The following is a 27950-nucleotide window of genomic DNA, read 5'->3' on the forward strand; positions in this document are numbered from 1 at the left end:
GCTAGGTCATATATCACTCTAAAATGGGCTGAGAGCTGTTTGGGGTCATCACACATTGAATCCGGTCTGTGATTCCTTCCTGGTTGCCAGATGAGTGAGACCAATGTGTGTTGCGACACAACATCGGCGTTTAGGCAGACACATGGGCAAGTGAACTTCTCCGTGGGGATCCGCCACAAATGCAACCCTGCAGAGAGAGAGAAAGAGAGAGAGCGAGAGAGAAATGCTTGTCACTATTTCGTTCATGCTAGAACGCATTCTTCGTATACTGGTGATATTCCCACTAATGTCCAGGCAAAGAGCAAGTTTTGGGACATCAGAAAGTAAAGCAGGAGGAAGTGTTGATAGCTTTTCATTCAGAGAGACACAGTGATGACGGGTCTTTCAAAGGATATTTGATGGGGGTATAAAATGCATATTTTAAAGAGAGAAAAACAGAGCTAGTACTACTTAGCCCCCTAGTGCAGCGTTGTAGAATGTGTACTATTTATATTTATCTTGACAGAGCAGTCTCGGATCATAACTCTGTGGCAAGACAGACACACCCAGAAAATGTCCATCAAAAGCTAGAAAAATATTTCTGAATGTAGTTTATGGTTTAGCAACCACATTCCTGATGTACGGGACACTGTTGTTTGTGGTGGCTTGGGGCGAGACAAAATATCGTCAAAAGGGCCTGTGCATAATTCATCAACAAAACATTTTGTGCGTTATCTTGACGACATGAAATGATTGTTTGAAGTATTGAAGATGAATCAGATGTTCATATTTTCATTCACAAAGTACTCAAATCCAAACAGGCATTCTCACACTTACTGTGCGTTACGTGGTCACCAGTCATAAACTACAGTGGTGAACTTCATAGTCGTAATCCTGAGAGTAATGTTACATTAATCCATTGAAGTCAAAACTTCAGTCGTGATCTTAAGCTGTTACTATAGTTTTAGAATTGATTATTCCATAGACTAATCAAATAATTGGCTAAATTGTATTTGCATTGTGTATTGAAAAACATAATTTCCACGATTACTTTATTAACCAATCATTTTGTAGTTTATTTGGTATTATTTAGTGATTAAAAAAACAGCAATGAAACAACAGTTAGGCAATATCGCACACAAGATTGGTCGTCATTGTTCTCCGAAGTAAAAACAGATGTTTGCAAATGTCTCATTTTAAGTAAACACAAAAAATAGATAAATCTGCTGTCATTAAGGACAACAACAAAAAGAGCATTATTAGTTTCAAGAACCCAAAATCAGAAGATTTGGACAATCGTTAGTCAAAAACACCCCTAAACGATTACTCGATTATTAAAGTATGAGGCGCCACTTGGTTAAATTATATTTTTGTGTGCGGATAAAGTGTAGTTCAATATCTAAGACTTTTTTTTTTACTTAAAAACATTAAAATAACTGAAACTGTCATCAAAACTAGCCACTTTCAAAAATGATTTTTTGCTCAAATAATAATGTGCAAGGTGACTAACTGCTACTAAAGGGATTTTTTAAATACTCGTACATTTACTCAAGTATCACTTTCAGGTACCAGATTTCTTGAGGACCACTGATAAATGATTCTGACGAGCTGAACCATGCAAAGACCACACACAGGCTTATCGGGGAAAGCACGGCATAGTGAAGGCAAGCTGGGAAAACACATATCCTCATTCCACTAGGTTAAAGCTCAAAGTTCCACTGTCGATATTTGTTTAATGACAATTATTTAAAAAAAAAAAGTGTTTTGTATCTTGTCTTTCAAAAATGCTCTCCGCTGTCTATCAGACATTCCTCATTGTGTAGATTGTGTGTTACAAGCATAATTGTCATGCAATGCATTTTTCGTTGACACGGGAGATTTGTCTTTTATCCCTTGGCCTCTAAGCATCTTTGACAGCTTCTTTCTTCTCTGTCTTCTTTGACCTAATCCTTTTTGCTTTGGCCACATCCATCACGCACACTTGTCGGCTGCAGTTGTAATAATGAGCAGGCACACACACACAGAAAGAAAATCCCAAAGTTCAATATGATCTTGCAGGTGTTACACTTTACCTCATTGACAGGGTCAATATTCCCTTTAGCACAGCACCATCTAGTGCAGGGTAGGCAATTAATTTTTACAAGGGGCCTCATGAAAAACCTGAGTTGTGTCAGAGGGCCACACCAACAGTACGTTATTTTAAGTAGCTGGTACTGGGAATTAGAAGAATACAGTTATTCTGTTTATATTTATATTAAGCTATGTGAAATTGTGGTGTATAGGTCAAATAAAAAAAACATTCATCAGTACAATTTATTCTTCACTTTTTTGTTTGTGCAAAGAAACAAAAGGAGACTTTTCACCATGAATAAATTGCAGCCACCCTTTGAAGTTGTAATGTATGCTCATCACGTCGAAAAGCCTCGTTCGATTAGTGAGCAGAACAATGGCCTGACCAAATGGCCAAGTGCATTGGCTTGCTCAAGCAGCATAGAGACTGAATAGAGACCGAGCAATCCACCTTGTAGTATTCTGCCTCTGTCACTCAATTTCATGTTGGCTGTTTTTAGAGCACAGGCTGTGCAAAAAAAGAAAAGCTCATAGGAATCAGGGGAAGACGTTAAAGTTGAGCCCGGAGTTCAAGGAGCCAATGGATGTAACGGCAATGGACTACGGTTTCTTCACTGTATAACTGCTTGCACCAAACAATGTCATTGCCCTTTGGCCTTTGTTTGCCTCCAGGCTGCTTTGGTACCACGTACATTTCAGTGTTATCTCAGGCCGAAGGCCATCGTACGTTAGAAGATGGAAATCCCAGCACGTGATGATGGATCGGGTTGTTTTTGTTACACGGTCCTTTTGGCCTTAGTGTGGTTATGTTCTGCTTTTATGAAAGTCTATTTGTGCACACACGGCTGTGTGTGGGTACATGTCCGTCTGTCATGTTTGATTTGTATCTTTATACCTCAGCCGGAGAGCTGCCGCAGTCAATCCTCTATGAAGTCAGTGTGGACACGACTACATTTTTTGGCACATTCGCATGCATCTATGGACACGCGTGTCCTACTCTGGCACATGGACACACAACACCACCCGTAACTTGTTCAAGTGTATAAGAGAATTGAGCCACTCTTGACAGGCAGAGTCATGAAAGCAGCTGTGGTTGAGATCAGGGACGCACAAGTGTGTTTCTGCCATGCTCTCTCTCGGCGTAACAGGCGGCAGCATTTAGGCATCGTGACATCACAGCAGACTGACGTGTGATTTGCAGCTCGCGATAGCGTTTGCCTTTGGAGCTTCGCAGTCTGCTGGGAGGCCGGTGGAGCCAGTTAATTAGCGGTCTCGTTTGTGTAGCACTTACACAGTTCACGGTCAGGTTGTAATTAAATTATTCAGGGAGGCCAAGGTTTAAAGTCATACTGTATTTTTTTTTTGTTTTCGTCTCGCTTGCTTGATTACAAGTCTGCAGCTCTCGTCAGAGAGTTTGGGATTCAAATGTCCTGATTAAAGAGGTTATTTTTAATGAAGTGTGTAATCTCAGGGATCTATTTGTCATTGTTGGGTCAGGAAAAAGACCACAAGCTCACAACCTGATCTACGAGAGTGAGTGCCAGGAATAGAGACGGAGATTGCAAAAAGCAATTATACAGTCTATAATAGATATTCAGCATACAGTTCACTTGTAAATATGATAAATCATCATTCTTGAAGCATCATCCATACGTGAAGGTTTATGAAGACTTTAATTTGCATTTAGGTTAAGTGAAGTTTTACCTCGGGCAGTTAGTGGTTAGGGCAAGTCCCCAGCAAATGAATGGAAGACAATTTAATTCCTTTTCAAATAAAAACACAACTCCAAACCCACAAAAGACACGCACAAACAGAGGGTTTAAGAATAAAGAAGAGTCACCTCCCACAAAAAACTGTATGATTATTGCTATCTTCATACAGGGCTCATTGTGATGTCAAGCAAACGTCTTTATCCACCATTTTGGCAGTTGCGTCCAATGTAAAGAAAAGCAAATGCTGCAAATTGTCAAATTTATTCGCAACTAATTCTTGGAAAAGAAAAAAATGGATAATGTCATCTCATGTATGACTGTGCAATTAAAGGAATTTCAATTATACCTAATTATTACACTTCAAAATTACAAAAACAATTAAATAGGATAAAGAAAACAATTATTGATGTGCATTGATGTCCATTGTTTGTTAATACAAAATACAAGGATGCTATATTTGAATTTATACATTTGTACTTTTCTTTAATTTTAAAATTATGTCATTAAAAATGTTTGGTTTTATCCGAAAGGAACTGTCATTTAATCATAGTGTTTTTAAAGATTTCCTTATTTTAATATTTTTCCATTTATAATTTTTTTGTTTAGCAATCGTGATTTCATTTCACTGATTACCAAAATTATTGAAAATATTTTTTCGTCATTGAGCATCCCTAACTATAATTAATTGAAATTCTACACATATACCTAACATTTCTTTAACACGCTGCTGAATCATTATATTTAATTCTTATTCTACCACCCCACTATTAAATATAGTACTGCTGTCATATATTCTTACAATAAAAGTTTAGCTCTACTTACCATGACCCTACAGATCCCAATCATCTTCCAAATGAATCGCTTTATGAATATTATTTTCTATCAATCTAGCCAGCTTCCCTCCTGAGTTCCATGGTGGCGTTTAAAAAAAAAAAAAAATCGTTCTCGCTGCTTGACAGTCACCTCGACTCACATGAATCTCTATCCACGTGAGCCGTGTGTGTCTACATGCTAAACTCTTGTGGTTACGAGTCTACATGCTTGTGTCCATGTAGGAGAACCATTTGTGTTGTCTTCAAGCCAAAGGCTCTGCAGAGCAGCCATATATTACAAGTGGATAGAAGAACCGCATTCTCCTCCCATGTCTGTAACAACGTTTTCTTCTCTTTGCCCAAAATTATCTATGGTTCAAGGCGTGCACTGTGGTTGAAATATTGCTACAAGTGTGTTATGTTTTCTGAGCTTTACAGCAAGGGCAGGAAGCATTTGATGGCGCTCTGACTTTATAGCATCCATGGGGAAACAGTAAATCTCGCAACATTAACACAAAATCTGACCGAAATAAAAAGACCATATATGAACAGTTAAAAGACCTCTGTGAGTTGCAGTTGGTTAATCTCTCCAGAGCGCCGCTACAGAGGTAAACGTCTAAAAGGACCATCAGTCTCTCAAAACCCTTTGGGGTAAGGACTAAGAAACCACAGTTCGACTGAAAACACCTGCACCTTCACAGTGCAGTGTACAGAGAGAGCTTCAATATCTTCATCCGACACTTTCACATAAACACACGTGTGGGTTAAATACACATACATCTACGACGACATACAAGAACGTTTCTAAAAATCAAGCAAAGACACAGAAGACTTGAGCAGTTTATAATTCATGTCTTGTTTTCCGTGACGACTCAGCCCTTTCTATCCTCGCTCACATTTTTGGAATCGTTTCCCTCAATAGGTACAGTGCAATGAAATACAATCCAATGTTATGGAGATGGCCTCGACCCCAAAATGCTCGACACTCCCTCTGAATTCTGGGGGACATGGTGGGGGGTGTCTCATCTGGAGACAGTGAGCTATTTGTACGGTTCTGTTACATACGTATCTAGGCCTGCACCGTTTCAAGTATGGATGATTGGTTGCATTGCTCTGCCTCTTTCAGGAACAGAATTCATAAAACTCCATAATCAGAAGACATTAGTAATGGAAACAGTTTTCAATAAAAAATAATCCTTGCTCAGGGTCTTACAACTTAACATGATGTTTCATTGATAATAGTTCATCAAGGCTCTCATCTAAACCCCTTCACATTCTGTTGCATGAGCCAAAATGAAATGAATTAATTGATAAATAATAGAATTTAATAACATCAAACTACTTGAGGGAAACATAATCTTGTCACTCTGTGAAGGCTGCCTAGTAATTGTCAGTTCTGAAATATATAAACTCACTTCATCAATTTAATTTCTTTTAACTTTATGATTTTACTGACTGAAAAGCTTTCCAATTCAATGTTCTTTGAAATAATCACTTTGTTTGCTTTTCCACCTTGATGGTTTAGTTCCATACCAGGGTAATCTGGATCATGAATGTAAATCATAAATAAATTATGATTAGCAAATAGGATTTTGCACGTGACGCTGTGGATGTCCTTACGGGCCACATTACACCAGAAGAAAGAGGCTGAGGAGCTGCAGGCAAGGACACGCATACTCCTTTCACTTCCATTGTTGAGCTTCTGCATAAACAAGAACTCTAAAAAAATAAATAAAAGAAATCAGAGCCACGAGGGATGACATTGGACTTGTGCCAGAGCGAAAAGTGAAAGTTTCATAATACCCAGGAGCTATTGGAGTCTAATAATTGGTAGTTTTGAGACAGGGCTGAAGATGTTTTGTCCAGTGTCCAGTTTTGCTTCAGTATATTACAACTTTTCCTTTTCGCCTGATCTGACTTTTCACCTCCATAGCAATTTTGACACACTAGCTTTCTTTCTCACAGAAATATTGAGACCAAAATGTAAATCAAGACCATTGTTCCATTGCAATAAGTGATATATACAATGTGCAAAAAAATACAAATAAATAAAAATAAAACACAGACTCTGTTAGCCAATATGTCTGTAGAGCCAAACCAGAAATTTAAGTTGAGTAATTCATGCTGTATGGACACGAGCACATTATTATTATTAGTTTATGATTATTATTTTCTGATTATTATTTTTCCCACCCTTCTATGTTATGCATGCATTTACACACACACACACACACACACACACACACACACACACACACACACACACACACACACACACACACACACACACACACACACACACACACACACACACACACACACACGCACACAGAGGCACGCACATAAACATGCTTTGCTTGTGCCAGAACACATTCATCAGGTCCTCATAGCTGGGTCCAGTCATGCTTTAGCCTCAGGCCTGTAGGCCCGAAGCCAGAGACTGCAGCATCAGGCTCTCCGCCAGTCTGTCATGACGCTGGGCCATGATCCAAACTTCCTTCAGCTTTCATGTGAGTTGGACGTCAAAATGGCAGCAAAGGGGGTGGCCCCTCACTGCAGCAGTACAATGTGCAGGTCAGTGAGCAATCATTGAGAAACCTTGAACAGGTTACTCACAAACACACAGACGCGGAATGTCCTGTCAGACATCTGTTAAGTGTGGTGTTAAAATTGTTGGTGTAGTAATATCATAAAGTGGTGTTGCTTAATTGTTTAATTTGGAGGCTTTATAGAACTCTACTAAACATTGTGGAAAATACTTATTTTTATTGCACCGCATGCTAAGCTATAATTTGTCAAATATGTATCATGTCAAAGAGTGAATCATTGCATTTTATTGCACCTGCTGTTTGATTACATTAGAGGAGAGCAGAAAAATGGCAACAGAGTGCTGAATTATGTCCAGTTTTAAAATCTTATGCCATTTCCAACGAGAAAAATAAATTCCCGTCCTATCACAAGATGTAGCTGCAGGCAGTGATGTAGCTGCAGGCAGTGATGTGCAGCGAGCCCTCCAAAGTCTTCCTTGAACTCTGTAGCACTGATTTGAACCTCAGATTGTGCAACGCAAACAATTGTGGTCATCTACTAGCGACATCCAACAAACTTGCGTTGATTGACGGTTGTTGGTCATGTTTTAATGTGACTTAAACGATGAAGTGAATATTAATATGAAACATACGTTTCTAACCATTTCCTGGACTTGATATTGTTAGGGAATGAAATGAGTTCACCAAAATACACGACTAAACGATCAACTCATGTTTCTGGCTCCTTTTTCTCCCCTCCCCAAAGTCTGGACTTTGCTCTTTGTCAATATCACTTTTGCCCAGTATTGTTTTTTTTCATATTCTTTCTGTTTGATATTTAAAAAAAGAGTTTGCGTATTGATCATGTAAAAACAGATCAGTTACTCTCTACAGTCCCCGAGGTCTGATGGGGCCCTGGATTCATCCAAAACCACACTCATCTGCATTCATGAAGCCATAAACTCCAGTCAGCCCTGAAGCGATCTAAAAAAAAAGCTAAAAATCCCCCTTTAAAAGTGCAGTTGGAACTCAGTCAGTTCCAGGGAAGACGTGCAATTATTATTTTTTTTTTAGCTGCATGTTGAAGTGTATTAAGTCCTCGTCAAAGTAAACAAACACAAAGCCAATAACGCCCCACCTGGAAGTCAACGAGGAAGCGTAAATATTTCATTACAGGTTTCCTGCCCTTGGAGGGCTTTGTGGTTTATTGGATCTAGTGCGACATTACCTTGGTATCCTGTCATTTTCCCATCTGCAGTGTGTGCATTCATTAATCACAAAGACCTCAGTGTACAACCACCCTATTTAAACACCTTATTTCAAGTTTTTAATGGTGCCTCACACTTGCCAAGGTGTCAGTCAGATGAAAAAAGACAGGCAAAACCGTTGGAAGTGGGGCAAGTTGGGGTATGGAAAAATATCCTGTGGTTGGTAAATTTTTTTTCTCCCCTCAAACATTACGAACGAATGTGTCTTCTTCTCTGCAGGCTGTGTGACCTCTTTGGATGAACGGAAATCCTTCATAATAACACTGGCAATGACATCGTTCCCCCCGTTGCACAATTGCATGACTAAATGGCCATGATGTCTTTGGGAAATAATTTACTCTGTTTATTTTCTACACAGTTGACCTCAGTAAGGCGTTTTCTTTTGTTTTGATCAAATGGACATGTTTCTTCTGAAGTTTGGCCACTTAAAATAACAACAATGTGAAGTCATATTTACCATTACAATCACCCACATTAGTCATACAGTAATGTGTTTGTGTTAGCACTGTTGCAAAAGAACAAATATTGTAACACAGATGTCATAACACAAACAAATTTTTGTACAATGGCGAGGCTTGTCATGCGATTTAACATTAACTGTGATCATTGATGTTCAATAACTTTGTCAATAGAGTGAGTTATTGATAAAAAAAAAAAAAAAAAACAGAGGGTTGTTCCTTCTCTCACACAGAGGGATTAGGGTAAAGGGGGCTTGGAATATGCTCCGACCCCCCTAGGTGCCAGGCCACACTTTAGAGCATTTTCTGATTTATTCGAGAATGTTTTACCTTCTCCGTAGAAAACATAAAATAAATGTTTCTCAGCATTTTTGAGCTGAAGAATGTTTGGGGCTTGTAAAAAACATATTTTGCGGACCTCCTCAGATATTCATACCACTAGTGAAAAAAATTCTATCTCCGCCAGTCTTTCCACATGTCAGAAAAGAATCTGAATCAATAAATCCAGAGGGTTGCTTTAATGATCTAAGCAGAAAGACAGATTGTTGTTCTTGTTATTGTTGCCATCTTATCTCCGTCGCAAGTTAATAGAGAGGAACTGAGAAGTGTCTCGCTGCTGATGGATTGGACCCAGAAGCCAAACTCACCGAGCTCCCCATATACCCGAACTTCAACACTTCACTTGCTATGCTTCATTAATGCAAACATTGACTTCATGCGAGACACCCAAAGAGCATCCGTCAATGTCAAATTTCTTCCTCTGCCGTTTCCTCCTAGTGAAGAAAAATGTGCTTTGACATGTTTAACCCTTAATGGAATGACAGTGTTCATTTATTCCCAAAATTGAATTAAGCAGCAACTTTGTTTTGGAATTGCTATAATAGACTTTTAAGCCTCAGTGGGGGAAAACCATGCAAATGTGCAATGGTTGCCATGAAAATGAAGTACTGAAATGGAAATGAAGTAGATGTTCCCATAGGTAGGTGCATGCAGAAGTAAATAGCCCGTTGCATAATGGGAAAAAAATGTAAATTGTGCATTGCAGCCACAATAAAACCATAATATTACGAATAAACAATTTCAATCAGTTCATTTTTTAAGCAAATAGCTTTTTTACTTGCACATTATGGGAAAAGTGCAATGTTTGGAGCATTTAATTCCAAATACGTATTTATTCACAAACTACTGAATTTCTGGGTGTCAACACGTTGGCATTTAACTGGCACAATGTGGGTAGAAAAGGAAGCTCAATAACTACACTAACAAATAATGTTAACCATAATTTGGAACGGGAAGTTTCACATGCAGGCTGACAGAATCAATCATCTGACCTGGCGCTTAGATCTCCATAGACACACAAAATTACGCTGACAAAAGAATCCCCTGGCGAACCGCAAACAAGTGAGTTTGTCAAGCATTGTCAATGTCTCGTTGCATAATGAGTAAGTACACATGGAAGGGACGATAAAGTGTAGGTATGATACAGGAAATATGTAACCAAGAAGAAAAAAATAAATGAAACAATGGCATTGTAAAAGAAAGATATTTGATTGTAAAGATTTTATGCTAATATTTTCAGTTTTGTGGCGTTAAGTCAGAAAGTAAATGTCTTAACTCCACTGTGTGAAAAGAAAAGATCATGTGTCTGAATGTTGAGAATGCTCCACTGTCAATGTTTACTTTGGTCATACAAGTTCTGTAAATTCAATTAGAGAACACCTTGAAAGAAAAATGTCACTTGACAGAACGGTCATCCAGACATTTAATATGGAATAACAGATTGAAATCCTCCCCGATGAATGTGATTATCTTTCCACATCTGTGTGCAATAAAGTGAGATGAGCTGCGACACTGTGCTGTTTCGGTTTCACGCGCGCACACACGCGCACACGCGCGCACACGCAGGCAGCTATTCTGCTCGTTGACATTTCCACTTTACAATTACCTCATCGAATATCATTTGTTCTGCTTTGTAGTTGAACTGACAAGTGTGCACTCTAACAATTGTGCGTATTGGAGGGTAACTAGGGGTAAGCAATTTGACCCAGAATAAGATTAATTGAGTTCTGGCAAAAAAATATTTGCCCGAGCTGAGAACAATTATCAAACTGACGTTGATTTACAAAAGTAATTATTTTTCCTCTACTGTCACATGCTATGCATTTAAGGACAAAAGCCTCAGTCATGGCACATTGAGAAACTGTGACCTCTTTGTGTAACCTTTCTATTTTCAGCCGGCGTTATGCCCTGTTGAAACAACTTGTGGTGCAAGTGGTTTTTGGGGGGACACTGGGTTAAAAACTGGCAGCCAGGCAAGCATAAGTTGGCAGCTGTGTGGCACCGTCCCGTCCCTCTGATCCAATCCAGACTGTTTGCAACGTCACGGTGTGGCGTTCTGCCCTTCTTCTTTAAAACACACAACCACAATCCCAAATAGTTCTAAATGGAGCACTGCGGGGCGCTTTTATTTTGGCCCGATTGTAGCTACGCGACTTTTACTGTAAGAACCTTGGAATGGAGCAATCTGAGCTTTGGCTTGGAAGGCTGAGCTTCGCCAGAGCTGCTCAACCTGACAGCTCATGGATTCACTTTTCGAAGCAAAAGGTGCCCAGATCAATAGTAAGTGTGTATTTATATGGTGTTGCCTTGGCTCTGGCCAATGACACTTGACTGTGCACAATGTAGCCGTGATTTGATGTGGCAACATAAGTAACTAAGAAGACTCGTATGGACCTTAAGATTGCACCCCGCCATTCTATGGCTTATTTAAAAAAAAAAAAAAAAAGGTCAGAGAGGTTTGGTTTCGCAGATGCTAAACTGTGGTGAAAACACATCACATTAGTAAATACCATTGCATGAACGCAAGTGAAATCATTAAGATTAAGCAGGAATGGTCAGCAAAGGCATGTAGCTTTACATTAAGCAGCCGCGTGGTTTTAAGAAAACACAAGCAGTGTGATCATCCTTAAAAACGTTTTAGGGGTGGAATTTTAATGTGCCTGAAAAAGAACTTGGTGAAACTGAGTTCTTGACCGACCTGTGTGGGTTTCAGCCAGGTGTTCTGGCTCCCTACCACAGTCAACACAGACTTTTTAGGTGTTAAAGTTGCCACCATGTGGGTTTGTTATTAATACAACCTGCAACCTTGAACAGAATAAGCAGCAGATCTTGCCTGGTGGTTTAATGGAGGAAAGGTACTTCCAATATATGATTTTAAGTTAATTTGCATGGAGAACAGAAAGAAGCAATAGAAAATGTTCAACGTTCTGGATTTTCCTGGGTAAACAGTTCTGTGTTAAAAAGTTCCAAGTAGGAATATTTGCTTGTTCTGTGGCTATGTGCCTACTATACCTGCGGTTAACTTTAAAACTAGGGTCAGGGTTTCAAACTAAGGTTTCAAATTAGGGTTTTTAACTAGGGTTAGAGTTTCAAATTAGGGTTTCTAACTAGGGTTAGGGTTTCAAACTAGGGTTAGGGTTTCAAAATAGGGTTTCAAACTAGGTTAGGGTTTCAAAATAGGGTTTCAAACTAGGGATAAGGTTTTAATTATGTGTACAATTCCCAAAAAACAATCCTTTACTCCGTGACCACAACCTGCAAACGAAAGTGTTGTTCTGGATGGAGGCAGGCAGAAAAATATTTTCACAGCCGTGCACATTCTCACCCCAACCCTGAAAGAAAAAGGTGGCAAAGCTGAGCAAAGTGGCTACTTGGCCACCTGCATGTATTAAGTTTCCTCCACCGTCAGATCATGGTGCACCTGGAGTTTGTTGTGCTATTACGAGTCATGCTGGCTTGAAGCATTTCAAGGAGCCTTGTGTATCACATGCGTGCTGTCTCCGACTGTCCCATGCAGATGGAAGTTTGAGGGAGATAACACACTTCTAAGCCACAAGTGACAGGATTACTCATGCTCATAATCGGCTATGATGGTCACCAAACAAAGCTTCAAATTTGCTTCATGAAGCAGTTTTTTTTTTTTTTTTTACTCTATTTGGCACTCTGTTCAACTTTGGTATGAAAGCACAATGACTTATTTGGCATTGCTTAAACCCCTTTATTTAAACCAACAGTGTAATTTACAGTAGTCAGAAAATATAACTAGTTCATGAAGCAATCTTGGAGCTTCATTTTCCCGTCACGAGGTTATACTTGAACATCAAGAAATAATTCCGTTGATGTTCTCATTTATGTGGAGCGCTGCCTACACAATGTGAAGCTGTCTGTAATAAAGTGGCTAGAATGAGCATGTCACACCAGACTGACTTTGAAATGCCACACCACCACCAACAACTGTCAAGCCACTTTGTATTAGTTCTTTAACTGCACCACATTATCTGCAGCCCCTCTCACGTTTCTCACATTCGTGTAATCCCTTGTTTCTTATTACCTAATCTTCTCTACTGTTCTCCTTTTGACAAGCAAGGCCCAATCTTTTTCCAAGCGGTCTGCCCACACTGAAAATCCCCATCTTCCGACAACAATATGATTAATGGTTCCATTTACTGACCCACGGTCAGCGGACTGTTGAGCCCTGCATATAATTTAACCACAACTAAGATGCTTTGGAGGCAACCCATCTCTGGGTCTCGACCAAGCGCTTTCTTGCCGCACAGCTGTCATTTCATAACGTTTGGACTGTCTGTCACATCTGACCGAAGATGAGAAGACCAACTGAATGGAAGCTGCCTTAGAACTTTATGAATGAAGAGCTTCCAATTTGTCACATAGACGAGTGTGCCGAGTCAAAAAAAAAGACAACTTGTCAAAGACGATATGAGTAAATATTCTGGTTTTATATGTTTATTGAAACAAAGTAGAGCATTTAGCAAATTTGTAAAAAGTAACAAAATACTTGCTATTACACATGAAGTTTAACAAACCTCAAACTGACAAAGGAAGGTTATAAATATACATAAATCTAGGTGGACTGCTGGAGATGTTTTGTTTTGAGTGGTATTGAAAATATGCTACTACTGTGAATTGGACCATCTTAGGTGTCGAACACCAACAGTGGACATGAATGAGAAGAAAAACACGAGTGGACAAATAAGGTGCATTTCCCTTTACAAAAAAAAAATAATAATGTGATGAGCCGCCAAAGTGAGTGATAACTTTAAAAGTGACTTCCACATCCAGAGTGTCCAACGAAAAGATTTATGTTTTGCTGCTATAATGGTGGATCTGGCAAAAGAAAAATAAATACATTTTACTGATCGGTTGGATAGACATACTATATACACGCACACACGACATTGACTATTTCACCAATGTAATCAAAACTGCCCATATATATTCAAACCAGGTTATGTGTTGTAGACTATGGTAAATGTAGAATCTGAATTAATATGGAAAACAGTGTTGGCTATAATATTGATATATTAACTGATGCACTGCAGTTAAAAACAAAACATCTGAACAGGCACATGCAGACAGGAAAGGCCTCTGTATAAAAGTGCATAATGGTGGGGGGCTTCTGCAGAACCTGCCGATTGCACAGGCTTCTGGGAAAGCTTAATAAATAGCCCAGCCCCCAAAACCGTCCTCTGTCTGAACCCATTTTTCCCCTCAATAGACTCACACAAACCAACAAGGGCTCCCCGAGTTGAGCGAGGAGAGGTTGGGATTGGGGATGTGAGAGCTGGCTTGGGAAAGGGGCCCATGAAAACACATCCATCCATACGACACACAACATTCTCCTGTCAACGCGGCCGTACAACAAAGCAGGAGCTTGAAGTCAACTGTGCGTCAAGTATCACACAACATTTTCTTAGAAAAGGGAGGAACGGTCCAATTTTTGCTATCCATGAGACGGAGCTCACAAAAGAAATATTTCCCGGGATTAATCGATTTGTTTGGATGAGGTGAAGGTGTTTCCAGCCATTAAAAAAATAATCAGCTGGGCCAAAATAAAACAATCTCAAAATAAATATTTCATGATACTCTCAGTTCCTGAAGATGTGATTTGTTGGGGGTGGGGCAAGTCTTTTTGCAATGGCATAATTGTTTAACTCTATAAATATAATTTATAGTTTCTCTCTTCCATTCTCTCTGGGTCTTGGACTGCTTCATTCGCCATCGTCTGCAACTCTCCTCTAGTCTCACTTGCAGACAAATTGGTCAACTATTTTGGTGCAACGCTTGCACTTGACGTAGCAGCACCAGTGGAACTTGCAGTGGCAACGCTCCACTAACTGGGCCTTGAACTGGTCGTAGCCGCGACCGCAACACATCAGCTCGCAGCCATCCATCCCCTCCGAGGTCTTGTTGCAAAGGCGTCCCACTGTGCCCAGTGAGCCAGTGCTTTGGTTCTTCAGGCAGTAGTCCGGACTGGACTCGATGTACACCAGGTCATGGCTTGTAGGGGGGTTGAACTTGTTGTTCATCTGCACCAGCTTCCCACGCGAGTTGAGCTTCATGGCTGCGGCGCTGTCGTACTTCTCCTTCAACGCGTCGCCCACCTTGCGGAAGTCAGCCAGCTGCAGCCAGCAGGTCTTGAGGCTGCACGAGCCCGAGACCCCGTGGCACTTACACGACACGTGTGCGAGGTCGGACACGGTCTGAGGGAGAAGGAAGGAAATGTATGAAAGTGAGTAAATAATGGGTCATCGTAATTATCTTTACTACAGTCACATCCTTCTAAATTAAATTGTACAACTGGGTCATTCTGTGCCAAATCAACCAAGCGGTGTGAGATTTGAATGAAACTTGGTGAACTTGTTCAGAGTGACGGCGCAAGAGAAAATCTTAAATTTTAGGTCAATCCAAGAAAGGTTTTGGGAGCTAACCCCGGCCAAATGTTGACATGTTGGGAAAAAAAAAGGTCACGGCCACCTTGCTATGATGATTAATCATTAAAAATCCAACGGAGCTGCTCTTTACTGCTGCAATTAGCGCAAAAAATAAAAATTATCTCTGAAACGTGTTGTGGTTTAGAGAACATATGCGAGATTTCAGGAAAAATGGATCCGCAGGGTAAATTTGAAGGGCAAAAGATTACAAACTTGAAATCCTTGTTGATTTCCCTTACCGATACCAGTTTTGTGAACGTCGACTAAATTGTTGCTGAGATATAAGGAAAGGTGGCCAAGCCCCTTTTTGCCAAAAATCTCAAAATAATAATACCGAGCCATAGATCCCAAACCCCAGCTTCAATTTATCTAAAATGTGACATTCTGTGTTGTGTTATCACTATAAATGAGTACATCAAGTTCCATTCAAATCAACCCACTGGGTGATTTGGAATAGAACATCTCAGCTGTCTTGATCCTACACATTTGTGCAATGCAAAATAGAACAAAACAGTCCACTCTTCGAAAGACAACCGCCTGGCTAGAGATATGTTGGCTCCACATTTGCTTTGAGGTGGTTTCAAGATGTTTGGGGAGGAAAATGAAACCCCAGAACTGTCAGAGTGATGCTATCTGCCCCACAGATCTCAGCATCGGCGGGGGAGAGACAGAGTTGTTGAATCTGATTGACCCGTGTTGCCTGATTTCCAGCTTGGGCTTTTTTCAAAGCATGCAGAAAGGCCAAAGCACGTGGATTTATAACTCACAACTGTTCAGAACCATAAAGAGCTTTAAACGTGTGTCTGTGCACGTACCCTTCTTCCAGCCTCATTGTTGTGCAGATTCATCATAAGCCTCGCACTGTCCTGTGAGCCTTTGGGGTAGCTCTTCTCTCTCTCGCGAGCATCCACAAACTCCTTGGAGAATCTGTAGCCATAGTTGAGGTTGTCTCCGCAACCCCCCCACAGCCAGTCTCGCGGCAGGTCTTTGGGCCGAGCGGCACGGCTGCAGCCGCAGCTGGAGAGCTCCCCCTCTCTGCAGGCGCGGCTCACTGCGTTGACAACCCCCGCTGCGCTGATGGCGTAGGTGAAGGCCGTCTCTCGACTGCCTGTGCGCAAAAAATTACAAAAGGCACCTGATTCAGTTCTGCAGGCTTTTAATCAAACATGTTGAAAAATACTTTGCTATGACTGGGCTTGAGCCAGAGAGTGGATAGCGCCCTCCGGTGACAAAGAACTCAGCCCACAAACAGCTGAGTTTTCCAAATGGAAAACCACAAGGTCTCTTTCACATTGTCTGTCACGGCTGACGGATTCAGGGTTTTTTGCCCGCGAACCCCACCCTACCTCATTATTTCTCAAAAAGAGAGAAACTCAAAATGCACCTCAGCAGTTTGGAAAACACCATTCTCACCAAAGAGCAAAACTGAGGAGAAATGTAGACAATGTGTCTGATACAAAATGGAACAGAACATCTCACAGACTTTTGCAGCCCAACTGCAAATCCCAAAATGAAAAAGCAGATGGACAGACAGAGAAACGAGAAAATAACAAGATTTGTCAAGACACGAATAGGAAAAGACGCCTCTCAAAAATCAAAAGTGAGGCATCAAAAACAGCAGGAAGCAGTTTGGATAAGGAAGCCTGCTAAAAGGTTTGATCTATAACCAGCTGGGATATCCTGGAAAGAGCTGAGTCGACAAGGGAGGATTTATTAACTGCTTGACTTTATTTTTTAATTCATCCATTGAATATTGGCGTTTTGTCACACTTGCCGACAGACTCTAGTGTCTTCCCCTTCCCCGCTGACTCGCCTTTAAACCACGCTAAAGAAAACCAGAAATGCAAAGTAGCTGAACTCCGAGCTCGTTTTTCAAAGTCAAAAGCAGCGTCCTCAGACAGCGGGCAGTCAGACTAGTCGACCAACATGGAGAGGAGAGCATGTTTGGAAATTACGATCGTGGAGGATCATCAGCAGGCGACGTAAACCGCACCAATTAAAAACCTCTTCTATTATCCGCATATTTGCTATCTGATTCAAATCACTCAAGCAGAAGATTTCAGACATCACAATCCAATGGAGGTCAACCACTTTCTGTTTCTCCGGATCATCCACACCTTCAGCTGCCTTATTTTCTTGTGCAATGAAATGTGCATTATCCAGCATGAAAGAAACTCAAAGGCTCCACTGTTGCAAAGTGGCTGGAAGAAAAAAAAAAAAAAAAAAGTACTACAAAGTAAATTCCATTCTCCAAAACGGGGTGGCAGCAGAGACGTACAGTATTTCAAACCTTCAAACATGACAGAAAAAACTACGAAATATCTCCACAAAGTCAAAACTGCACCAACAAATTGAGTGGATTCCTTAGAATCCATGTGGAAGATTATGATCAACAAAACCTGATGTCACGTTTTTTTCTCCCTTTTCCTGAGATGCAGGCACATAGTCAAAGAAAACATTTAGGGGTTTAATCCAAGCTTGTTTCGTAAACAGAGGGTTCAAAGACCCATAAGTTCATTTTGAAACTTTGCATCTACTAGAGAAACGCTCAAAACTCACCCGAGCTAACCTCCGGTTCTGTACGCATCAGTTTCCAAATGTCTTCGTCTCGCTTACCTATTTGCATGACCCGTCCAAAGACAGAAGAGTTGTCCACCGTGCTGCAGTTCCAGCGCCGATGCCTGAACTGGTACTGGCATTCTCTGATACCAGTCTTTGCGCCTTCTCCAATGTACTGCATGTGGTCCTGGTAGAGCTGGCACAGTTTCTTCTGACCCTGCGAGAGACCCGCCAACTGGCTGCACAGCGGCTGGGCACCGATGATGTAGGCCTCCGGGATCAGCAGAGGGTTCATGGCTAAAGACCTGCATGAAAAAAAGGGGAACGGACTCAACGCAGGTGGTTTCAATCAAGGACCATCACAAGCCAAAAATGAGAAGCCACAAAAAAAAAAAAAAAAAGAAACGAAAAAAAACAACGATAATCAACAGCTGATTGGTTTTCTGCCTTTCAGACTTGGAACATTTTTATTGCGCGGCCGTATTCTCAGAACAGCTTTAAATCTTAATGACATTGCATTGAAAAGTTATGCGATAGGAAGGGCCAAGCACGCAAGTGGCGGGCAGAAAAGAAGTGCACAGTAGGAACGAAGGAAATGAGGAGGAACAATGAGAAGTCAAACACTTATTTGAGGCTCTACACTAGGTTAAATAAAGAAATGCTCAACTTCTTGTATGTTGAAGAAGTTGAGCTGGGAGCGGTTCAACTAAAGAACCAATGTCCCATGACTGTTTCTTTTTTGTTCCTTTTTACAGCCTTTGGAAGGCTTTACTTTTCTAAGACACCTCCCCTCCCCCCACCATAAAAACCCCCATATACATTAGCCCTTAGCAGGATTTCTCCACGACTAAAACTATAACTTAGCATACTTTTGAGTCATCCCCATTGGTTAGTTCAGGTCCATTTCTGTTAAGCGCTCAAACTGCCCCCGATTTTCTCACGCAGTTGATATTGCACATTTTCATAGCCCGACTTGTGAAATAACGATTTAAAGAGGGATATTAAGAAATAGCAGCACTACTCGGTGCATCATCTGGTTCCAGGCCACAGGACAATCCGAGCGGCCCATCCCTCAGCCCCTCGAGAGAGACAATTAGCCTCTCGTGTAACTTGATCGACTGGGGGAACTGCAACGGAACACACTCACATGCGCGCACGCACGCACACACACGCAGGCACACACACGCAGGCACACACACACACACACACACACACACACACACACACACACACACACACACACACACACACACACACACACACACACACAACAGGAAAATATAGTCTACATAGACACTATGCAGACATGCTGCCCCCCTACATGATTTACCCCTGACGTTTTCTCAAAGAGAAAACTCAATGAGAATTTGTACTTCTCGATCAGCTTGCCAGTGGGCCTTTGACTCGATACTCAACTTGTACACTATCGACACGGAAAAAATAAAAATAAAAAATATTTTTTGCTTATTGTAACATCATCGTTGATGCCTTCACTTGATCAGTTGAAGCAAATTTTAATTCAATATTCTTTGTGAGCCGAGTTGTGATAATAGTATACAACAAGGGTGTCGTGAGAGATCACCAAGGGTGTTGTGAGAATTCATCTGATTTGCCCAAAAATGCCTGTGATGTGTATTATGACAGGAAGAGTCAATAGAATGTATCTTTTAATGGCTCCAGCATGCCCGCGACCCCCGTGGGGACTAAGCGGTTCAGAAAATGGATGGATGGATAGGAATAATTCTCGTGACTTGCGACTTTCAAGTGTAAAATGGTGTGGTGGCAGCGGGCACAGATTTTCAGATTTTTCTTTGAAGAGCAGCACACCATGCATGTCAAATATGGGGATGCTTACACACATTTTGACTGAGATCAATGGAAAACCACACATTCTGCACTTATATATTATTTATAATTTTCGCTTGGCAAAAAATGAAAACGGGGGAGAAAGAAAGGTTTCCCTGAAATGTGAGCATGTAGAGGTAAAACTGAAGCCAAGTAGCCTTCCGAAAACATTTGAGTTTTGTAAAAAAAACAAAAAAAAAACGAGTGGGGGGGAGCAAAATGGGCTTGCATAGTTACGAATTTGAAAATGTCACACTGCACAGACGGGCAAACACATACCACCATGAGTTGGCCTCCACCACCACCTGCATGAGGAGTGTAAGCAGTGTGAGCGCAAAGACGCAGTGTCTGGAGTCCAAAAGTCTTCCTAGAGGCCAGCAGGTCGGCCAACACGCACAATCCAGTCCCAACTTCATCGTCATGCCAATCTGAGGGATGACAGAGCAACATGTCACTCACGCTGACACACTCACACACACCAGTGCACTGTTACTTGTGCATGCTGCAGGAAATACTTTCATGAACTCTTTCATACACACAACTGCTTCGAGTGTTGTACTAAGATGAATATTTGCAGCTGTCGAGTGTGAATCACATGATAGACATGGAAGCCAACAAGGACAATGGCCGTGAAACCTCAGTCTGATGCATTCCTGACCATTTATTTTACTCGCAGAAATTTCAGTTTAGTTTTCATGGACAGAAGACAAACATGTTCAATGGAGGTTATATCATGAATGAGTTATGTACTAAAATTATATTTTTAATAGTATGCAGCCAATACTCATACATGTACATAAAAACACTCAATTAAATTAAAAATAACAAAAGACCGCATATTATTAACTTTCACAACAGATAAGCGCTATTTTATACAAATTGTATTTAATGGTAAAGTCAAAGTAGAATAGAATGGCCACGAGGTGTGTGTTATTTTTGTAAATAAATAGGACTAAAAAAATGCTGATACACATCTGACTGCCCGAAATGGAGCAGCTTGAGGGTTTATTTATCAGGCTGCGAGATTTTCTACACGATTACCAGACAAACACAAAGAGCCCCCACTCTACGCGGAACAAAATCTCAGGTGCAGTGACGTAAATTTGCAGCCAATCAAATTATTATATTTGCATAAAAATTACAAAAAATAATTCTACCTGTATTAGAGTATATTTAAAACACATGTAGTTAGTTGCGCGCTTGCGAATTGGAGGCGCTGCGGGTTTCTAAAGTCGGTGAACCCCCCACCCCTCCCCTCTTGGAAAACATTTGACCCCAACAAAAGTGGCCCCGCTCGTTGACCTGTTGACTGATAACTAGCACACCCATTTGTGGAGCAAAAAGGGGCATCGAATTGAGCGCACTTCCATTAGAGATCAATCAGAGGAACGACGTAAAAAATGATCACAGTGACGGTAAAGTCAAGTAATTTGAATTCAGAACATTTCCACAGGTCATAATGAAATTGTTTTGATCTCTGTCAATTTTGTTTTTCCATCTCAAAACTATTTACATATTATAAGAAGCACTAAGACAACATGGGGCAGGGCCAAAATGAAGTTATTGCGTATTACGATGTGAGTGGTTATTATTGATTTTATTTCATTGACGGAACACCCATTTGAACCCTTAAATGAACTCCGCGAGATTTTATATTTTTATCTAATTTTCTCGTCTTTGTTTCTCCGTACTGATGTTCAAACCAGGAGAGGGAGCCAATTACTGCGCTTTGATTTATAGCAACGCGGAGAAACGATAATAATAAAATTAATGTTAACGTTTATTTCAGATCATATATCACTTTATTCGTTCTTTATTAAATTTGTCGTTTGATTAACATAGGGCAAAATTTACAATTTACAAATTACAGTTAAATACAAAAAAATAACGAAATGAGGTTCACCACATGCAAAAAGGCGCACTTGTAAAATAAAGACAAGTAACGCTCTACTCACCGGAGAGCTGGAAGATGTAGTCCAATTTCTATAGACGATGTCAAACCGATAATCCCAGTACGGGCAGTTCGATAATTTACTTCCTTTCTCTCGCTGTTTTCTCCCAATCTGTCGCACACGCTTGTTGGTGATAAAATTGAAAGTCCTTCAGCTTTGGAGACCCTCAAACAATCACAGTAAAATATTCAGACCTGGATGCGCTCCGTGCGCCGAACCAGGGAGGAAGGAGCGAAACTTGATCAAAGACTTTAATCAGGCAATTAATTAGTTCTTTCAAAAATGTGTCACACTGGATTGACGCGACAAATGTCAGTGGCCGTTCGAAATCACTTTTAACGGGGGGAATGTCATCTACACCGTTTGAACAGATTCTACTTGAAGGGCATCCAATAATAAAAAATAAATAAATAAATCCCAGTCGCGCACGCTCTCAAGTCATTGAGCGTTTTACCAGAGAAAAGATCCACGCGTTGCTCCACGCCACGAGCGACTTGTCAATTTAGCTCCCATTCTGCGCTAGGACGTCTCTGCCAATCCCCGAGTCCAAACCGTGGCAACCAGTCCTCCGCCTCACGACAGTGCGTGGGTCAGCTCCACACAAAAGTCTTCCGAAAATATATAACAAAAAACTAGGTTCCAAACGGTGCGTTTAGGCGCGTGCACGCCGCAACGAGGAGCAAACACAATAAAGCAAACAAATAAAAAAAAAGAAACAGCCGCGACTTTTGCCGAGGCTCCCGGGTGTCGTCCTCCTCCGCCGCGTGTGTGTGTGTCTGCTCAAGTGCAGCAGACTGGAGACGACTTATGCTTCCTCTCTCGAGTTCTTTGCCTCTCTCACCTGCTGGTGTGGCCTCCTCCCACAATGCATCGTGAACGCGCAAGGAGGCCTCCGCAAAGCACATGCGCAGTCTCTCCCACGCCACAGACACTTGAATTGAGATGGAGAAAGGCCAGGGTGGGACAGGCTGTAACAAAACAAACCTCTCTATTACCTAAAATAAATTTGAAAAAGCACCTGAGGCTATTACCTTATCCATTCCAGAGCAGAGTGAGGATTTTCCCCTTCAGCAGATTGAGTTTCGTCCCAGCAAAATAGTATCGTGTGCTTTTACAGGCTGCTCTCATCACCCTCGGGCCTTTCCAGGATAGCGGCCTATACTGTAATTATTATTCCACGCTACATGATCTACAAACATAAAGCAGAGATCCACAGGCTTACACCTCAAATATTATTTCGTGAACCAGACGACCAGTGTCGAAGGTCAGAGTGTTTTATTAATTTCACGACAGCATGACGCTGTCAATAGCTTGACGCCAGCTAAAAATAAATATTTCAAGTAGGATGTGCTCAAATAAATAATTGCTGAAACATGGCGGACAACAATCAGACTTAAATAAAGGATATACAAATAAACTTGACTTGACTTGACTTGACTAGAGTGTACAGTTTGGCTAAAGGATAGGAAGTTTGATGACACACACTTTTCTATATTCTAGTTTTTGCAAGTCAGCTGTTGGCAGGCTTGCGTGCCAAGGTGCATCCTGCAGCTGGTCTTACCCGAATATCTCAGCCGCATTTGCGATCCCGCCCTGCTCCACCCTCACCAGTGTCTCAGCACCCGCCGTCCTCCGTCACCTCCGTACCCACCCCCATATTCTCTCAGGAAGTAAAGCCAGGCAACATCAGTTTATGAGAGCGAGAAAGAATTGGTAGACCATGAAAACTGGGAAAAACTTCATGTCTATTGTTGAAAGTGCCATTAGCGGTGGTGAAATTGTAATCTTGTGAAAATAGCCATTACTGCGCTCTGTTTGGCCAGCAAATACCGCCAATGTCAATGTTATTGACATGATTTTGCATAAAAGACACCTCGTCGTTCCTGTGAAAGCAAAGTTTATTAAAACAACAGGAAACACGCTGACCACTGCAAAACACTGTGGGACAAGTGAATATTAAATATTGTGAGCGCCCTCAAACAAACATTCAGTCATGCTGAAAACAGATCTAACGCCACCCACACGCATAAGCAGAATTAAAAAAAAACAAAAAAACAGTATACTTTGTTCCACTGTAGCAAACAAATACTTTCAGAGTTGGATAAAAACAATGTGCTCTGTGCTGATATTGTCATGAATTCAAGAAACCCAAAGTCCTTGTTTGCTCTTTTACAGCTGTAAATAGCCAGTTGTGCAAGTAATAATTTTCGTTTTTTTTTCTCCAATGTATTGTTTACTTAATCTTTGGAATTGTGTTTCAGAAAAATCAAAAGGTGAGAGTGGGAAGATTCACACTTAATATACACTGCTCAAAAAAAATAAAGGAACACTTTGAAAACACATGAGATTTCAATGATGAAAAAAAGTTGGATATCTATACTGATATGGACAGTTTAATGTCTCAGGAACAAAAGGATTCCACATCTTTTGATGGAAATAAAAGTTTTCAGCCTACAGAGGGCTCAGTATATAGACACCCCAAAAATCAAAGTGAAAAAATGATGTGGCAGGCTCGTCCATTTTGCCTAAATTCAATTTCTGCAATTCAAAACTCTTTTCAATGTCTTGTGTAGCCCCCACATGCTTGTATGCATGCTTGACAAAATCACGGCATGCTCCTAATGAGAGGAGGGATGGTGTCTTGTGGGATGTCCTCCCAGATCTGTCTAAGGGCATCAGTGAGCTCCTACAAAGTCTAACGAGCAACCTGGCGGCGTTACATTATGTCCCAAAGGTGTTCTATCAGGTTTAGATCAGATGATCGTGAGGGCCTTTCAATTGTGTCAATTCCTTCATCCTCCAGATACTGTCTGCATACTCTTGCCACATGAGGCCGGGAATGTCGTGGATCAGGAGGAACCCAGGACCTACTGCACCAGCGTACAGTCTGACCATGGGTGCATGGATTTCATCCCGATACCTAATGGCAGTCAGACTGCCGTTCTCTAGCCTGTAGAGGTCTGTTCGTCCCTCCATGAAAATGCCTCCCCAGACCATCACTGACACACCACCGAACCGGTCATGCTGAATGATGTTGCAGCCAGCATAGCGCTCTCCTTGGCTTCTCCAGACCCTTTCACGTCTATCACAGGTGCTCAGGGTAAACCTGGTCTCATCTGTGAAAAGCACAGGGCGCCAGTGATTAACAACCCCCTCTGGCACGTGCCTGACCAAAACCCTATCAGAAAAGTGTAATTGAATTCATGCCATACCCTGATAAAAAACTGTTCCTTTAATTTTTTGGAGCAGTGTATTTTGTTTTGAAGGTTTTATGATCCAATTGTTCACCTTACAAGTTGCTTTCTGGTGAATATCATGCACTACACAAAACAAATATACAAACAAAAGCAAACGTCACTTTTCAAAAGCAAAAGTAGTGGCACTAGGATATAAAATGAAAAAACAAACAAGAATACATGATAGTGTTTCATCAAACAAATGCACAGCAGGCTCAACAGAGATACTATTCCTGTTTATACGTTCCATTTTTTTACGGACCATTAGGCACACTGTATTAATTAATGGGTCTATTAAAAAAAATCATACATAGGACATTAAAATTTGTCGATTTTGGAGAAAATGAAAAGTTTTAAGTGCTCCTTATGATCCGAAAAATACGGTAATTGTAATTTGATCCTTTCCGATTCAAGTGTCATTCAAACTGATTTGGGAGAATTTCAGCCTCTCCCACAAAGCAAACGGGAGAAAGTCCATCAAACTCGGTTCAGTTTGCAGTTCTGCCTATGAACAGGAAAGATTCTGATCCGGTTTCATATCAGAAGAATGTGACTGTCTCCATTGGCACCATACATAGTAGAGAAGGTCTTGGTGGATCTGAGGGTGAGGTCCATGTTGTGAAAAGTCCAAAAATATCAGTGCAGTGGCAGAAGATTACACAATATCGCTGCACCAAAAGTTGATAGGAAATTCTACTGGCTTGGCTACATTCATATGAAAAGTGGCGGCTCAATTGTCCGAAAGCCAGAACCCAAAATAATTTTTTTAGCCTGCCCACTATCCCCCACACCTAGCGAACAGGGGATATAAAGGCAGGGGGCACATTAAAGCAAGAGCCAAACATTGGTGACCACCCCCCCTCCCCTACATTAGGGTCATGGCAAACGTCATTCTAAGCTTATCAGAAGTTATGGGTCCATGTCACATCCGGCGGTAATGTCGTGCTCATCTGAATGCATCGCTGGACCTCTTGGTAGCCGGTTGTCCAAGCAACTGTTGACAGAAACAGGATGAAAAAGAGTCTTTGTATGAGAGGTCAAATACCAAAAAAACAACAACAACAAAAACCAACAGTAATATGAACATTCATCATGTAGCATGTGGTTTTAAAGGTAATTCGTCATATCTTAAAATGCTACAAAAACATTGCTCGGTAGTGGACAAATAAAAGCTTGGCGTCTCCTATCAGGTTTTCCATTTCTTTACCGCTTTGTTTTCCGAAATGTCTGGCGAGCCTCCAGAACTCCTTAAGAATGTTCTAAATGCAGTTGGCAGCAGCCCAAACATCAAGTGCTCATTAATTTAAAAATAAAAAAAAGGGGGGGGGACTCGATTAGGAACCTGCCTGTTATTCAGGCAGCATAGCAGTCAGGGGAAAAAAAATCACTACTTTCCTGAGGGTTGTTGAAAAAAAGTGTCTATCATGATGAGGGCGGCTCAGCCCACATACCCCCAAATATTAATTGATGTCTGACATTGTGGGTCACACACATTTGATCAGGTGATCATCATTATGATTGCTGAGAAAAAATAATTGCTTCGTGTGTTGGCTTTAAAAATGGATCAAATGGAATGTGCTACTCACACTTTGATTGATTTTTTGGATGATCATCTGTTACAACCAGGAGTAAATACGCAGATGGTGCAATGAAAGTGCCATCATTTGTCATGCAAAAATGTCCATGTACGAACCCAAATGTGAGTTTGTCCAAATTTGTGACTCAAGTTTCTCTGCTGTCGTCTGCACTTAGAATAGAATCAATAAATACGTCCCCTGGTAGAGCTTAATAGAGAGCGTGAACTGTTGATGTGCTCAAAGAGCACGGCGCTTTCTTTTCTGTCAACACCTCTCTAACACCACACAGCAGATGCATTCACTACATAAACTCAAGCCAGTGGCCGCATTCACAATGAGGGAAGGCGTGGCAATGTAGCCATGCTTATGTTCATCCTTGTTGGACTGCAATATTAAGATGAACTATTAAATGAAGCCCCCCCCACCACCACATAATTTTCGATTCATCAGTTTGAGGATTTATTTTAAAAATGTTTATCTAATTATTTTATATTTATATAAAATGTTTTTCATATATTTAATCTATTTCTAAAATATATTTTTGTATTTATTCATTCCGTGTACTTATTGTGGTTCAATATTCAAGGAATCGAGAAAGTAATAGATAGAATAATCGATTCTAAAACGATTTGTTTGTGGCAGCCCTAAAATCCGCCTAAATATTTGTTACAGTGAACTTGAGCGATACAAACATTACCTGCATGACATCACAAATGCCCGGGAATAATAATTAACATTTAATGTGGAACAAATAAAACTACACATAAAACAGATTTTAAAAAACTAAGGCCTACAGTGTGTCATCTCAGGAGTCGAATGCATCTCCTCCGAAGCAAAAGCCTCAAGACTCTACTCTCTTTTTTCTTCATTTCTCATTTTCCTACCCTTTCTTTTTTCTTCCCGACTTTTACAACTTCCTCCTAGATGGGGCTGCAGCTCTAACTCAAACAAAACCCAATTTCTTAGTTATTGGCCCTCATGGCATGTAATGGAGAATCAAGCTAATTATCCCTACAGCTGTTTTCACTTGCTTTTTATGTAAGCAATACCTGGCTGATCCAGAGAGCAACAGTGAGGCCCTTCTTAGCGCCGCAGGCCTCCAAGCTGGCTGGAATTAGAGTGCAAAATGCCAGATTTGCTTCCCCCCCCCCCCCCAATGCTGC

At 40.9% G+C, this 27950-nt stretch overlaps 2 protein-coding genes across 4 annotated transcripts in view; both read right to left on the bottom strand.

Annotated features, from left to right (window-relative positions):
- Positions 1–13621: 13621 nt before the first annotated feature.
- Positions 13622–22884, bottom strand: LOC147061531 (protein Wnt-5a-like). Of its 2 annotated transcripts, XM_085922808.1 has the most exons (6): positions 22429–22884; positions 21978–22097; positions 20302–20450; positions 18235–18482; positions 16434–16726; positions 13622–15387 (listed from the first exon to the last, which is right to left on the bottom strand). In XM_085922808.1, exons 3-6 carry the CDS (start codon positions 20442–20444, stop codon positions 14929–14931), a joined length of 1143 nt encoding a protein of 380 aa, XP_085778934.1. In that variant the 5' UTR covers positions 20445–20450; positions 21978–22097; positions 22429–22884; the 3' UTR covers positions 13622–14928. The 2 variants fall into 2 exon arrangements, with proteins under 2 accessions (XP_085778934.1, XP_085778856.1); XM_085922730.1 differs by having other exon boundaries at positions 21978–22884.
- A 2305-nt stretch (positions 22885–25189) lies between these two features.
- LOC147061532 (ERC protein 2-like) overlaps positions 25190–27950 on the bottom strand; it is a 97462-nt gene continuing 94701 nt past the window's right edge. For both annotated transcript variants that reach the window (XM_085922601.1, XM_085922526.1), the window contains one exon: positions 25190–26204. The gene's annotated coding sequence lies outside the window, so the exon portion shown is untranslated. The remainder of the gene's footprint in view (positions 26205–27950) is intronic.

The sequence above is a fragment of the Syngnathus leptorhynchus genome, chromosome 1 (assembly GCF_054491065.1).
Source record: "Syngnathus leptorhynchus isolate UIUO chromosome 1, UIUO_Slep, whole genome shotgun sequence".
NCBI classification, from domain to species: Eukaryota; Metazoa; Chordata; class Actinopteri; order Syngnathiformes; family Syngnathidae; genus Syngnathus; species Syngnathus leptorhynchus.